The sequence below is a fragment of the Anabas testudineus genome, chromosome 9 (assembly GCF_900324465.2).
Source record: "Anabas testudineus chromosome 9, fAnaTes1.2, whole genome shotgun sequence".
In the NCBI taxonomy this organism is placed as follows: domain Eukaryota; kingdom Metazoa; phylum Chordata; class Actinopteri; order Anabantiformes; family Anabantidae; genus Anabas; species Anabas testudineus.
In genome coordinates, this window is record NC_046618.1 from 24193576 (window position 1) to 24209525 (window position 15950).

At 41.1% G+C, this 15950-nt stretch overlaps 1 protein-coding gene across 1 annotated transcript; it reads right to left on the bottom strand.

The window, feature by feature from the left end:
• Positions 1-301: 301 nt before the first annotated feature.
• Positions 302-15591, bottom strand: sncaip (synuclein, alpha interacting protein). Its single transcript, XM_026343769.1, has 12 exons — positions 15510-15591; positions 10698-10785; positions 9103-9175; positions 8423-8982; positions 8153-8321; positions 7773-8059; positions 6876-7055; positions 5486-5599; positions 4990-5115; positions 4424-4593; positions 3754-3843; positions 302-3523 (listed from the first exon to the last, which is right to left on the bottom strand). The coding sequence occupies exons 2-12, from the start codon at positions 10752-10754 to the stop codon at positions 2545-2547; spliced, it is 2805 nt and encodes a 934-aa protein (XP_026199554.1). The 5' UTR covers positions 10755-10785; positions 15510-15591; the 3' UTR covers positions 302-2544.
• Positions 15592-15950: the final 359 nt, after the last annotated feature.

Below are 15950 nucleotides of genomic sequence, written 5' to 3' on the forward strand. Positions count from 1 at the left end.
ATTAAAATGAGCAACTGGAGGAAAAAGAAAAACACTGTAAACCTAAACTGAGCCAAAAAGATTAATGAACATAAACTCAACAAATAACGAGTTTAAATTAGAAAAGTTCTGCTACATCACAATCAGTAATAAGAATATTTGTATTGACATAAACATGCATTTAAAAAACGTAACAGACATGATCCAGTTTCTGCCAAAGCTACAAACTGGAGAACTGAAGCTGTAATCGAAGACGACGTTAACAGCGTTTTTACAAACAGGATAAAAGTGGTGAGATCAACATGTCACAACATGAAACAGAATCTGTTCAGAGTCTCTTAGAAGAAATGATAAAGATAAAAACCAAAATAATAAGTTTATTCTGCCCGACCCTGGTTTACTGTGGGGTGTAAACAACAAAACAGCCACTTGGGGGCGCCAGTGACACTTTGTGTAAATAAAAAGTTAAATACAGAGGATCAAGTTTGAATTCTCCTCAAATAAAGAGATGAATCAGTGCTTTAAAACGATCAACACCTAAGAACTTCCCCAAATGTCTCAATAATAATGAATTTAAATACATTTGATCATTTTTTTCCCTTTTTGCCTTTTCTAATATAAAATAATATAAAGGTAATACTGTCACACAATGATCCTAATTAGCACTGGTGATTGCTGATTGGACATATTTTTATAAAGTGGTATCAACCAGAATAAAGTCGGTCTCCACCTCTCTCTGTCCTCTCCTCTCCTCTCGAACACCCCTCCCTGCGTGGTGAGGAGCAGAAAGCAGGTTATTACTAGTGTCATCGATAGTTGCATCCTTGTTATCCATAAGTGCAACACAACCTGCACTTAAACAACCTGTTTGAGCAATTTCTCAAACAGCTGTTGACTAAGCAGAAACAAACTAAGAGAAACGTTTTCCCAAGACTTTGAGGTCAAGACTGAGCAGCCTCGAAGCTTTAGGCACTTGAAAAGAAAAAAAAATCAACACAGTACAGGTGACAGTGACATAGGCAACATATTATTATTTAAAGATGGAATCGTATTGACGGTTAGCCGATATTAAAGGACTCGAATCAGGAAAAGCGTAAAATAAAACTCAATCAGGACAGCTCTAAATGGAAGCACGGCCAGGTGGAGACAGTTTAACAGAATCCCTTGGTTCTAAAAAAGTGACTCTGAAACTTAATTGAAATGCGTGAACTTTAACCTAACAAGTGTCAATCTGTAAACATGTTATGGCGTTTGAACATACGACCATGAAACATTCTGCTATGTATGTTTTTGGTCCTTACAGTTTAACAGATACACAAACTATCACACTGAAATTAAACACTGAATAACAGCCTCAGATTACAGCCACTGTCCCCGAGTTTCCAGCTTTAAGACGGTTTATAATTCTCATGAAGTCTGTGTAAAATCTCTGGAAACACAAGTCAGAAAAGACAAATCCTTCTCTCCTGTAAAGAGCAGCTTCATTCATTTTCAGCTTGTTTCCCTAGGTTGTAGTTTGGGGAGTGCTTTCATGGTGCTACCAGCTGGAAAACTCCTCCAGATGACTTCATTTGAAATAAAAGAGCCCATAAGGTGATGTCGTCTAGAGGAGTTTTTCAGCTAGAACCTAGGGAACAAGAAATGTATATGTACTCAAACTAGGACCATAGAAACGGTTGAAAATCAGTGAAGTTGCCCTTTAAAGTTCAAACGTTCTGCTCGTTTGTCAGCTGTGTAGAAGGTGCATTATTAAACCTCCCCGTCTCAAAGACACATCACACAACTAACGTCTACTTCATGCCAAAAATACTGCATAGATAATAATCAAAACGTGGAATATAGTTAGAAAAAACAAACAAACATTAAATACTACTACATGGACAATGGACACAGTGGTTTTTAAACTGTTGTCCTGGTGCACGTTAACCAAGTGCATGATTGTAACCACATTGTTGACATTTTTTAAAATCATATAAATGTGTGCATAAACATAAATATTCATCTTTAGTGTAGCTCAGAGTACAGTAACAGTAACGGCAGAGAAACAGAAACATTTCATCTCCATTTACAAAGTTACGTTTACAGAGTTTCTGCAGATAAATTAACTGCGAGTGTTTGTTTTTTTAAATTGAATACAAAATCAAACTAAACTAAAACTAGGACGAGCTGGATTCTGAAAATGTGATTAATAAACCAATTGAACTCAGTCTGTCGATAAAAACAAATCCTTCAGTCTTCACTTCTCCTCATTCACCTTGCAGTGATTATTTCACTGTAGAACAAGCTCATTGTAACAAAACACTGTTTTTGTCTTGCACTGTATAAAAAATGTCCAGAGTCAAAAGTTGGAGGCAAAGAACATGAGAAACTAATCAGTGACCAAGGGTTCTCTTTACTTTGTATGAATTTAATTATTAAAAACGACTGACACTATTTAAAGTGTCTATGAATTTATGATGTTTTACTCTGAATACGCACATTCTCACGTTCGCTGCCTGTTACTGTTTGCTCTTTGTTGTGGTCTGTTCGTCGTGTGCTCGCTACCCTCCAGGAGGCACTCGATGGTTAAACATTACTGGTTTTGCTCTTGCTCTTGGCTCCACCTGCTGGGCTGCTCTTACTGTCTGACTTCCTGCCAGGTGAGTTCTGACAGGTGGGCTGTTTAGCAGCAGACTGATTGCCACTGTTGTTGTTGTGGTTTGTGTTTCCACTGAGCGTCTCCATGATGGAGCGGAACGTCCCAAAATGGCGCTTGTTTTCAGAGCTTCCTGTTGAAGTCCTCTCCTTCCCATGATGCCCTTTGGTCGTCTCTGGCTCCTGGTTTGAGCTCTTGTGGACCTGCTCATCAAAGGTGACCCTCAGTTTAAGGTTCTGGGATGTCTTCCTGCGAGATGAGGGAGACTTTAGAGCACTCTTGGGGCTGGTGGCGACCTTCTGGCCATTAGCGGGGTCCTGGAAATCATCTGGTGTTTTACCATCTGTGGCCTCAGGGTCGCTGGAGGTCGGGGAGGGGTTATAACCAACACTGTCAACAGACTTTGACCCGCTGAGAGAGAAAGCCAGCTTCTTCTCAGCTGAGGAGGAGGAGGGGAGGTGCTTCTTCATCATTAGGTTAAGGTGGTTTGAGGCCGGTTCTTCTTCTGTGATGGGCAGATGGGATGGCCTATCAGGTCGGAGTGTGTTTGTGGGCGGGGCTCCTTGATTTTTACCTTCCTCAGGTGGATAGCCGTCTGAATCTGATTCACTTAAAGACCGCTGCATGATTTGTTTCAGTCTCGCTAGTTTGAGCTCTCTCCTCTCTACCAGCCCTGTCCTGCGGGCTCCAGGGGCCACAGGCCCACAAGGCCCCTCTCTGCTCAGGCCACTTGCCGGAGGCAGCCTGTCTCTGGGACATAGTGTCTCCGTCATGTCTTTCCCCAGCAGCTGCCGCAGCACTGAATCTGGACCTATCCCTCCCTGACGAACTAACCAGTGACCATCACCTGCAGGCCCCTCCGCTGTCAGCATCATCTCTGGCCACGCGTCCACTGAGGGTTGATGGGAGCTGGAGTCAGGTAGAAAGACGTGATCACCTTTAGTGTGAATGTCTTGCATTAATACTACAAGTATCACAGTGCTGCTTCTAATGTTACTTTTGTGTTGTTCACCCAACTGCAGCAACTGCTTGATTTCATTACTGTAGCCGCTGCGTTTGTCATGTCTCATTTCAAATGAGCCACCAACAAGTTCTCCTCAGATGAACTTAAACTCAGTTATTTTTAGTATGTGTATTACCTTGGTGATCTTGAAGGTGTCCCCTCTGCTTTGTTGGGTTCCATCAGTCTCTGCAGTTGTTTCTGTAGAGCTATCCTCTCTGTTGCCTGTCTGGATAATAAAAAACACACAGTCAGCAGGATTGACACACAACCTCAGTTACAATACACACAGCTGTCAAGACTTCAACATCCACTCTAGCTATAAAAATATCCACTAAACAATAATATGATCTCCACCATCACAACCAGCAGTGTCAATAATGCTGGAAACAACAAAATAGTAACATGTAAGAAGATAGGATGTTTCTGACTGTCTCTGGTTAATTTTTTTTCCCTGAAGCCTGTGTGTGGTGGCTGTTGATGCACTGATGTGGTGGCTGTGCTTGACAACCTTCTTTAGGCTGTGGTCCTCCCTCTTCCTACTACACTTTTCCCTTCCTGCCAACTTGCAATGAATATGCTTTAATTTAGCATTGTGCCAACAGCCTGACTTTCATTAACAACCTTCTGTGGACTCAGTGATCAACTACTTTAATTTGGTGTTTAAAAGTTAAAGGTAAAGCTCAGTGTGACCTGATATATGTCCAATCTTCATCAATGTTACAGTAACTGTAACTGAAACTTTAACTACTAGAAAAAGTTGATTATTCACTAACGGAAACTTGAACAGTAAAAATGCTGTAACTTACTCATTCAGCTGTTTGGTGAGTTTAACAACCTGCGAGGCCAATGACATGCAGGTTTCCACGACGACCAGGTATCGAGCACAGGTGGTGTGTCCCTGGCGCTCGGCACTCTGGGACGGCCGCTCCCCCTGCTGGTTTTGGACCGTCACATTGGAGCCATACTCCACCAGAGTCTAGAAACATACATACAAGATGTAAACAATCACACCTCTGAGTTCTGGCTGATCAGAACATGAATTCAGGATTTAAACAGGAACATTAGTATTTTCAGTACTGGCTCTTTTATCAGTGCTGTGTAATCACATTCTCCCCCCAAAGCACATATCTACTCTGCTCTACTGAGAAGAGCTTACAAGGCAAAGGCAGGGAAAGCGTAAGGAGGTCTTTTCTAAGGACCCACTTATATTGTTGAACTCAATCCCTTGCTCCAGTCAACTATTTGTTGGCTTTCACTGCTTAAGAAATGCTAAAAGGAAGCAATAGATGATGTCAAAAGATGTAATGAAACACACAACGACAGGCTGTGAGAGTGACGTTTGAAGAAGCTGTCACTTTCCAGCAGTGCACACCTGTATACAGGTGAGGTGTCCGTACTGAGCTGCTACATGGACGGCAGTGTTTCCATTCTGGTCGACTTCGTCCAGAGAAATTGCCTGTTCCTGCATGAACTGAAGTAACCACAGCAGGACCTTCTCCTGCGGAGACAGACAGAGAGGGAGGGAGATATTTTTACCTTTCTTTATTAAAACCAGTCAACAAATCCCACTCAAATCTTCCCCAACATGCACGTAAAAGCCTGAAAGACACAGATGGCATGTTAGTAATTTAAAGGAAAAGAACAGTGGATAATGGTGAAAATATAATCACTGCTTACAGTATGACACATTTTATATGCTGGAAGTAAAGTTCAGTTCTTGATACTTTCCTGTCATAATGAGGCTGAAGCTGAGTGGCACTGATGCTGTTATTTTAAACACTTTTCTGGACTCTACAAGGACCTGTTATTTTAACCTATTGTATTTCTTTTATTTTGTATGAGTGTGAGTTTGCACGTTTGTGTGTTACCTGTCCGTAGCGAGCAGCATAGTGGATCAAACTGGGATGTTCTCTAGTGCAGCTCAGCTCTGCAATGGCCTCTGTTTCACTTACCATCCACCTCACACACTCCAGATGACCATTCTGCAACAGAAAGAAAAACACAGTTAGCATGCTTTAGATAGACCCAGATGATTAGAAATCTAAGTCTAAACAAGAGGCTTCTTGATAACAGCCAATCAGGAATAAGCACAAAGCTGCTCAGCTTGTCTCTAGATAACAGACTTCCTTTCTGGCAGCCAATCAAGAACCTGATTTCCAGTGCAAAGCAGACAAAACTGGACCTCTGCAGTATTCACTTTCCTCAGGTTGATTCCAGGCACAATTTGTATAACTTTCATCATAACACTGACCTCACTGACCAGCAGCCAAAAGCTAATCAAATGAGTGTATTTCCCTGTTGCACATATGTAATAGCTCCCAGGAGTCCTACTATCACCTGTGATGGCAAATGGAAAATAGATTGCTGCCATTGTCAGCAGTACAGAAGAGAGATCAAAGCATGAAAACAGTTAAATGAGGCTGAAAAGAAGCAGCACAACAACAGTGAAACTCCTGGACGTCAGATGGTAAAGATCTATCTCCCCAGTTCTGTATGCTTCCACACATACATCAGGTTTTCAAATCAAGTCAATACAATTTCCAAAGCCCCATTCAAATAGCTTTGTTTAATCTATGGAAACTGTAACGAGCTCAGACATTAATCACAGTTTTACCAAGAGCAAACATTGTGTAATGATTGGAAAATTTCAAAACTGGAGAAAAAAGTGAAAAAGAGGGTCAAGTGTTTTAGAGCGACTGAGCTGGTGTAGTAGCTGCTAGGTGCTACTAGCACAGAGCTGGTAGCATAATGTGCTGTGTGTTTATATATGGCAAACCTTGCTTAGTTTGCACTTTGGCATAAACCCAAAGTATCAAGAACGTGTCTCAGACAATTCATTAGTCAGCCAGTTTCCTAGGTAAGAGGAGAATATGTTTATTTGTATGTGTGTGTGTGTGTATACACACACACACACACACACACACACACACACACACACACACACACACACACACACACACACACACACACACACACACACACACACGACACCTTGCTACTGTAAATCTGTGCATACATGCATATGCGTCCTGACTTTCATTTTTCATATATGGATTGGTCCGAACTGACTGACTAACTGACAGCTCTGTGAGAAAAAGACAGGCAGACAGACAACGCTAGTAAGGCGGCAATTCCTCATGTTATAATCTCATCTTTCATTGGAGGGCAAACAAAGTATTAATTGACCTTTATACATTATCAATATGTTAGTGAGGAATACCAGTATCACTGGGGGTAAACATTGTATGTTGGACTGACCTTGACCCCCAGACCGGCTGGGGTGAGCTGTTGATTGTTGCGTTCATTGAGGCCGTCCTCACCCATCAGAGAGGTGAGGTGCTGAAGACAGTCAGCGTGACCCTGAGAGGCGGAGATGTGCAGCAAGTTGTTTCCATCCTCATCTCTGATCAGCTCCAGGTTATCTGCTGCCAGGTGAGGCTGCAGTAGAATGGTGAAGAGGGGGAGTGTGGGTGGAAGAGAATGGATGTACCAAGAGGAGTAAATACAAGGAGAGGTCGAACATATGGAAAAAGAATAAAAATTGGAGGAAGAGCATAGCAAATTATAGTGGCAGGTAAGGAATAAGAAAGGTGGGAGGTGAAAAAGAAAAGAGAAGAATAACAAATGGTGGATGAAGACGAGAAAACAGGAAGAGGAGCAGGAACAAGCAGAGCAGGGTTGAGGAGAATAGGCAGGCGGAGAAAGGGAAGGAAGAGCAGGGAGAGGTGGAGAAAGATAAGAAGTAGTACATGTAAGGGAAGAGGTAAAAGAGGTGTGGAAGAAGGGAAGAAGAGTTGAAGGAGGAAAAGTTTGAGCAGGATGAAAAGGAAGATGAGAAAGATGTGGCAAAAGAGCAGAACCAGGAGAAAGAGAGGGAGTGAGAGAACAGATTTTAGAGAAGGAAGGTAAACAGAGACATGCAGAAGTAGAGGTAGAGTAGGAAAAGGTTGAGAAACGTTTAAGGAAGACAGGATTGAAACGGAGGAGGAAAAGGGGGAAGAAGAATTTTTGGAAAGAAAGCAGGAGGTGGGGAAAAACAGGAGAACAATAGATGCAGTGTAGTCAGAGGAAAAGTAGAAGAGAAGGAGAAAACATCAGATGTGGTTCAGAAGTGTTTGATCAAAGCGTTTCAGCATGTGTCCACCTCCCACTTACCAGCAGTGAGATCTGTCCCTCTCTCACAATGTTGATGATGTTCTGGTTCTTCTTCGTTTCCTCGTCCACCTCTCCTCCTGTTCCTCCACCTCCTCCAAACCCCCTCGGAACACTGCTGATCCCTCCTCCTCCTCCCGTTCCAGATGTCCAAGGCTTAGAGGTGTCCTGCCTGCCCATGGTACACCCTGACAGGGGGAACATCAGACCCTGGCCTCCAGAAGGCTCCATGCCTAGTCTCTGGCTCTGACTCTGGGAGTCTGGGTAGACCCGTGCCGACAGCAGCTTGTCTGGAAGTCATTATTTTAACACGTCGCAGAATATCATATTACCCAATGTTATGACAAAATATAGAAGAAGAAACAGTATTTTTAGGTTAATACCTGCATCAGAGAAAGAAGAGATAGAGGAGGAGCAGCTGAGGTGTCCAGAAGACAGCAGCTCAGGTTGGTAACTTCCTCCAGACGGGGTGCGGTGAAGGTGGTGGAGGTCAGGATCCACTGACTTGGACTTCCTCAGGTCTGACCACTTCACCGGGGACAGAACACAATACTGGAGGAAATACATGAAAAAATTATAAGATTATAATTGATTAAATACGGATATAATGAAGTAAAAGGTTGTTAAACGTTAGGTAAAAGTTGTGTGTGTACCTGTGTCTGTGAGCTGTTGCTCCCCAGACTCAGAGGCTCGCTGTGGGGTAAAGCAGAGCTCTTCAGCCCTCCTCCCCGGTTCCTCTCCAGGGTCCCTCCACCCAGGTTGCTCCCCGTCACCGAGCGCTTGTCATGAGGAACACGAGGCAGCGTGGACATCTGCTGACTGGACTTGATATAAGGCACATCCAGGATCTCGTCCATGTCCAGATCATAGTGCTCAAGCTCCCCAAATAGAGCCTGGGGATTGTTCCCTCCGACACCACCAGCACTGCTGCCCTGACTCTTTGCCTTCCCTCCAAGATCGTCGGAGGAGGTGGAGGCATGAGCCGGTTTGTCAGAGCTGGGGTCATCCTTGCTGCCCTCCCCTGGCTCTCCCAGACCCAGTACCTGGCCCTGGACCTTACTGTCAGTCTCGGAGTCAGTGGTCTCTGGTTGGTGTTTGAGAGGAGACACTCTCTTCACAGGTCTAAACTTACTGTGGACTTCAGCGAGGCCCGTGGGTTTGATTCCCCCACTGCTGTGGGAGGAAACACCCCGACTCCAGTTGATGGCTGGAGCTGCAGAGGGAGATGATAAGAGGTCAGATGAGTCTAAACAACACAAGTTTTCAGATCTATTTCACAAAGAGCCCACACACCGTTTAGATCAAAACCACTGAAACATTTATACAGTATTACCTGGTCTCTCCTCAGCCTGGCCATCACTCCTCCTGGACAGTTCTGGGATGCTCTTCAGGGACGTCACAGAATACTACAGGACGAGTTGCAGAGACAAAAAGAAAGAGAAGTTAGTGATTTGCACACAGCAGTTCAGCAGCTGCACACTGCACAGCCATTATATTTAGGGAATAGTTAATTACTTTCAGCACAGACAGAGTTTAACTTGAAGCACTCGGGCAGCTGCAGGTTACAGCTGTGTAATTAAACATTCAGTTGCCAAGTTTCTACTTAACTCTGCTTCCACTTCATGACCATAGTTTGTGCTGATGTTAAACTGTATTGTTATACTCATATTTACTTTAGAAATTAGGTGGTGTAGTAAATATTAGATTCACCAGCCCCAACAAAAACGAACATTACAGTTTATTTACTGTACTTGTTTTAGCTGGGTGTACCTAATAAACTGCCCATGGTACACCCTGACAGGGGGAACATCAGACCCTGGCCTCCAGAAGAGTCCATGCCTAGTCTCTGGCCACTAAGAGCATCTACTTTGCATGTGCTCCACACGAAGGTGCTCGTTGTGTCAATACAAAACACTGGATGGTTCCACTTTTTCCATTTTTGGAAATTTCCCTTTTTAATGGGCATTTGTAAACTGCCCGTCCAAAAAAACTAAATAAAACAAAACAGTAGCATACTCTAATATTTCCTTGGACCGTCTTTAGCTTCGATTACAGCACTAGTTCACCGACGCATCATTTCAATGAGCTTCTGCAAGGTCAAAACATTTATTCCCTTTCAGAGATGCCTTAATTTTTCATCAAGATCTTATATTGATGATGGGAGAGTCGGACCGCTGTGCACAGTCTTCTCCAGCACATCTAAAGATTCTTAATGGGGTTAAGGTCTGGACTGGAGGTGGCCAATCCATGTGTGAAAATGATGTGTCATGCTCTCTGAAGCACTCCATTATCTATATCCACTCTATATCTCACAATTTAAGCCTGATGAATCCTGACATCGTCATCTTGGAATGTGACATCAGAGAAAAAAAAAATCTATTGGTGGAATAACCTGGTCATTCAGTATATTCAGGCAGTCAGCTGACCTCATTCTTTGGGCAGATAACGTTGCTGAACCTAGACCTGACCAACTGCAGCAACCCCAGATCATAGCACTGCCCCCACAGACTTGTACAGGTGGCACTAAGCATGGTTGTTTAAGAACTGAGAAGCCACTCACTGCCTCAGTGAGGGTTAAATAACTTGTAGGCAGCTATAAAATAAATAAATAAATAAATAATAAGGAGTCTACATGTTCAGTTTTCAGTCTGAGTTGTTAACATTAAAGAGTGATTTTGTTCTAAACCTTTAAGTCACAGTTTGAGGAAGGGGTAAAATTAACCAGTGAGATTAAAAAGTGTATCTTCACCCGATACAACATTTATATACCACCTGTGCACTGATTCAAATGGGTTATTTTCCACTGCATGGTAACAGCTCAACTCAGGTCTTTGTGGATAGTCCCTGGAACACGTATACTGTATATATACTGGGATATTGTGTTGGTTGCTGGTTACTGTAGGTGGGCTTGTTGTTAATGACACTGACCACTGAATCGTCAGAGAAGTCAATCTCATCCAGGTCCAGGTATTCAGGAGCCTCCATCTTCACACCACATCATCAGCCTCACAACCAGCTGCAGACAGAAACACACGGCTCAGAATATACAGTAACGCTGTCACATACATCATGTGTTGTTATGCAAACATACATTTTATTAACATAAAAATGATATGACCAACTAATATGCTTTAGTTTGTACCGTCCATGAAAAGGCATCATTAATATGATAAAGAAAACGGCTTTGAGTATGATGTGATTAACAGGAATAAAACACAGGAAGTAGCTGAGGGAAACTGAGACCAGACTGTTGAAATCTTATGTTAGTGAGTTTGTGTGTTTTTCTAACTGCAATGACAAACTGCTGCACAGTGAATAAAAAGGAAACTGTGGAAAAAACAATGGTCGCTTCTATTTTAAGGGGGATTTTCCCTCTCACCCAGTAACAATGGTTCAATGTAAAATGTGTTGGATTACTGAGGGGAAAAGGATTAGATTTTCTTCAAGTGCCTTTCTGGTCAGGAATTACTGGAGGTTTAGAAGTATTTAAAGCTCAAACTGTCAACTGCACAAACTGCCTGAGCGGTTGTGATCAAAGGCAACAAAACAGCAGGGTAATTAGGACTAATCAGACCGATCATCAGCGTGACTCAAAAAGATTTAAAGACGCAGCTCACAAATCTGAACCGCACGGGAGCTGACAACAACTAAACCCAGAACAATATTTGCTTTCACTGCTTTTATTGCTTTATAGATTTGTTGTTTAGTCTATGATGTTTAAAAATAATGACAGACACATCTTATGGGTCCCAAAAAAACTGTTTCAAACAACCAAAGGGATTCGGTGTGAATGACAATGAACAGAAATAAAGTCAAAATTAATTTTCTGGCTGTTGTTTCTCCAATGTGAGAATTGGCTGTTTGTTGTAGGGTTAAATAACTATAAACTGAATATACTGGGTATCCAGCAAAAACTAAATGATGACACCACATCTGACTACAGTCAGATCAAGGCTGTGGAGGTAAGTACATTTGCTCAAGTCCTCTACTTTCAGGTACATGAACTTCACTTTCCTCTTAGTTCTACTTTCTATCTTCAATCCACTTCATCATAATATTTATGTACATTTCTTTGGCAGCTATACTGATTAGCAGGTAAGCACTGTACATGTCAAACATTCTGTGTCTGGCCAGAAAACCACCAAATTTCACTGAGTAAATAGGTAAGAGCCTTCCACCGGATAATTACTGCAGTGATTAATATGTTTCAGCTGCAACACAGTGATGTCAGCCGCGTACCTGAATGTACTAAATGACCTGGTTTTTCCATCAATAGCTTTTTTTATTTCCTTGATGGCACAGGCATATCAGGCATATTCCAAGATGACATAGCCAGGAATTATCAGGCTAAAATCTTTGAAAGAGTGGTTCAAAGAACATGAGACGTCATTTTCACACATGGACTGGCCAGACCTTAACCCCATTAAGGATCTTTGTGCTGGAGAAGACTTCACACAGTGGAACATGTCCCATCAGCAATACAAAAGCTTAAATACATAGTGATATTGCATAAATGCCAAATCATGCCACAGTAAACATGTGCTGTAATCTAAATAAATGACAGCTGGCTAGGCAGTAAATACATACATACATACATAAATAAATAAAGTAAAATTGCCTCTTTCTGCTACAGCATTATATTTTTCTTGTAATTAGGTGTTTACATTAAGATAAAAAGATTTAGAAATGACCATTAATTCAGTTGTAATAGTTCTGTTCTGGAAGTTTAAGATAAAAACACTAAGTACTAATACAATTACTACTACTACTGTACTACCTGCTACTCACTTTTCCTAAACAGTCGTTTCTTTTGCCCCTTTTTGCTGCACTGCAACTGATATCGCTGTGTTTCTGATCTACTTTTATCTTTTTTGCACGTTCTTTCAATTTAGCCACGTTTCAAAGTATGTCGTAAGTTTTAATTTAATTTATTCTGGAATTTGTTGTTTTAATGTTTTTTTGCCAATGCAAATAACTTCTGTATTTGAATTGTGTTCTAGAAATAAAGCTGCCTTGACATGAATTAACACTGAGGTCAGAGGTCAATGGGTCTGATATGGTTTAAAGCTTAAGTAGGAAGAATTTCCTGAGGCTTAAAGGGAGCGAAACACACAAGTGTCACATGTTGATTGAACTTTCCATTCTGAATTCAAAGGTGTTTCTGTATATTAAATGCCTCTAAGAGATTTTACTGTGTTTTTAGATGAACAGCGTTCCATGTGTAGCCACAGGATGTTCACAAAGTCTCAGTGTAAGAGCGCAGCTGCTTTCAGACCGTGTGGGAGTGACCGCAGAACTAAACCGGTCCGAATAAAAACCTCTGATTGCAGCTTAGAGAAACAGTCAAGTTTAACATCCTTGATAGCAGCAGTTTAAGCCTGAAACCCAACATCAAAAATAGGACTGCATCAAAAGAGTAGAAGGACCTCTTCTCTCTGTGTTTATGTGAACAGCTGACGAGTCCAAATCCTTCCAGGCAGCGAGACACAAAAACAATCGGAGCGATGAAAGGTTGTTTTGGAGCAAAGTCAAGAAACTGGGACGGGAGTTTTCAGCAGGAATTCAAAAGAGATTCGATTACTCTCTCTACACCGTGTAAACAGATTTAATAGTGTTCAGTATATTTTCACATTTCTCTCAGAGCTCTCGCTCACGATCAAAAGACAAAGTTTGTCTGATTTACTTGCTTATTGAACAGTAGAACTTAAAATGTAAAATAAGGAGATGTTGTGGTTTTAGCAGCGATTAGAACTGAGGCTATTTGATGACCAGTAACCACTGGGAACAGTAACAGAGAGCACAAACATTATTATTTGACCAGACAAAAACACATAAATCCTTACATCTGTTAGGCTGGAGTTAGAAAATAACAACTAAAAACTAACATAATGTAACGTAATGTAATGTTTTGACAGATTCAGAGTATTTCAGAGCAAAGTATTCAGCATTTGTGTTATAGAGACTGCCCTCCACATTAAGAAGGACACTAAGATTATGTATTGCATTAGGAAAAAGACTAAAACCTATCGGGATGTCACATGAACCAATACTTAGCCATTAACGTGATACCAAAATTGGAGACTGTGATACCTCTAGCACTGCCCAGGTCAGCATAAAAACCCTACAAGAGTAAACCTACGTTAAATGCAAAGAGCAGAGCAAAGATTATGCAATCAACAACACATGATGGTGCAGGTGCAGCAAGACTCCAAAAGACGTGTGTGTTGTGCATTTGAGTCAGATGATCAGCAACAAGTTGTGAACTACCAAAAAAAGTTAGAGCTTTCAAACACTAAACATCTATAGGATTTTAGATTTTTATTGATATTAATTAGGAATTGAGTCACCCTGACGATGAGGATCAGGATCTGTGTGAATATCCAGCTTTTATTATCTTTCATTTGAGAACAGTCATACACGCAGCAAGACCACCGTGAGTCACTTGGCACAAACAAGTTGTGGGATGAATCGGATGAATTTCCACCTTGGAAAACCCTGGGTTTAATCACATAGTTCTGCCATCTCACTAAACTACGTCATCCAAGTTAATATTTCAAATCAAAGTGTATCAAACTAAGTAAATCAACCTTGTATTTCATATTTTGCATATTTTTAGTTTTGTCTATCACACAATTCATTACACTGAACTACTTCTAGTTCAAAGTGACATCTTCAAATCAAAATATTCAGTTTTTAAAGACACAAGACAAAGAAAAGCAGAAAACACTAGATTTTCTGATGTTAACGTAAATGATTACAGATCATTAGTTTACCGCAGCTGTTTCTGTGCTTGTTATTTTGCTGATTATAACACAAATGTAGTGAATAATACATTTTGTAATAAAGAGAGAAGCGTAAAATAAAACATTCGAAGTTAAAGTATTTGCACATTTTCTTTCAAATTGTAAATGCTGGATGGAAAGTTCTGCTTACTTAACAAAAAGAAGGCTGTAATTTATTCATGTTTGATGCCAAAACAGTTGGTGAATATTAAGGTTTGCAATAGAATAGTTACATCTTTGTGTGTAATATTACTTTTGCTGAATATCTACTTTAAATGTCAGTTTTGAGAAAGAAACACGTGGAAAAAAATCACATTTTGAAATAAAACGCTAACATTAAACAACATTTGAGCACAAAACATAAAAATAAAGTGTGGCTCTATATCCATGTTACTGTAGACTTCTTGTATTTCAAGTTTTAATTTACATTTTAATGTCTAAGGCTGCTGTTTTGCGGAATGTGCACCAATAATTTCAGTTTTAATTACACAAATTAGAAGGACATTTGCCTTTTGTAGGATGAAAACTACCTGGATGGGCTCTTGCATTTCTTTTTTCTAATTAAAAAGGATAATTTAACCCTGTACTGGACTGGATGTGTTCTAATTAGTAGCAGACAGACTTACAGCAGCTAATAAAGTGTCGTTATTTGTGTGTTACAGATACAAAGTGCCCGTGGAGAGAGTTTTGCTCGGTTACTCTCTCCTCTTTCTTGCCGACAGCTCTTTTAATCCGCTGATACCTGCTCGCGTAGCAGCAGGAGGCTAATTAGCTAAGCTAGCTAAGTCGCTAATCAGCATCCAGACAAGCTAATGTGGAAGCTAACCGACTAGCCTGACAGCGAAGGTTGGAAAATCAGGTCAAAACAAAGAAAGGAAAAGCTCAGACAAAAAAAGACCTCGGCCTGGAAAAATAAGTAGTTTCTTCTTGGTTAACGGGCAGTTTTATGATACAGTACCTTATCGAAGAGAGGCAGCCGAGGGGGGTGGCTGTGTGGAGGAGCTGGAGCCGCTAGCTGTAGCTGCATCCAGCTGTTTTTTCCTTCTGTCGCCTCCGAGTCCTGAAAAGCACAAAGACAGCAGAGAGAGGCGGAGCCGGCAGGAGGGCTCACTCTGAGCACTCTGCGGGGAACCACACTTTCACTTTACACTTTTATTTATAAGGTTTATTTATATGGCTGCGTTTTAATATTATATTATATATCTTGAAATATGCATTTAAGCACAACTTTAACCTCTTGTATATAGTTATGGAAAGTAACGCATTTACTCAGATTGTGTAGTGAAGTGACATTTTCAGGTACTTCATGTTACCTTTATTCTACCACAATTCTTAGAGCATTATTTTTAAATGATGGTGTAGTTTTAGATTAACAATCTATCAGTTCACAGAATGATTA

Bases quoted from the DNA above. Each gene is read 5' to 3' on its own strand.
- sncaip (XM_026343769.1), bottom strand. From the start codon at position 10,754: ATGGAGGCTCCTGAATACCTGGACCTGGATGAGATTGACTTCTCTGAC. The intron at 8,322-8,422 runs GTACACACACAA...TATTTCCTCCAG, and splicing joins GCAACAGCTCACAGACACAG to TATTGTGTTCTGTCCCCGGT. The intron at 7,056-7,772 runs GTAAGTGGGAGG...ATTCTACTGCAG, and splicing joins AGGGACAGATCTCACTGCTG to CCTCACCTGGCAGCAGATAA.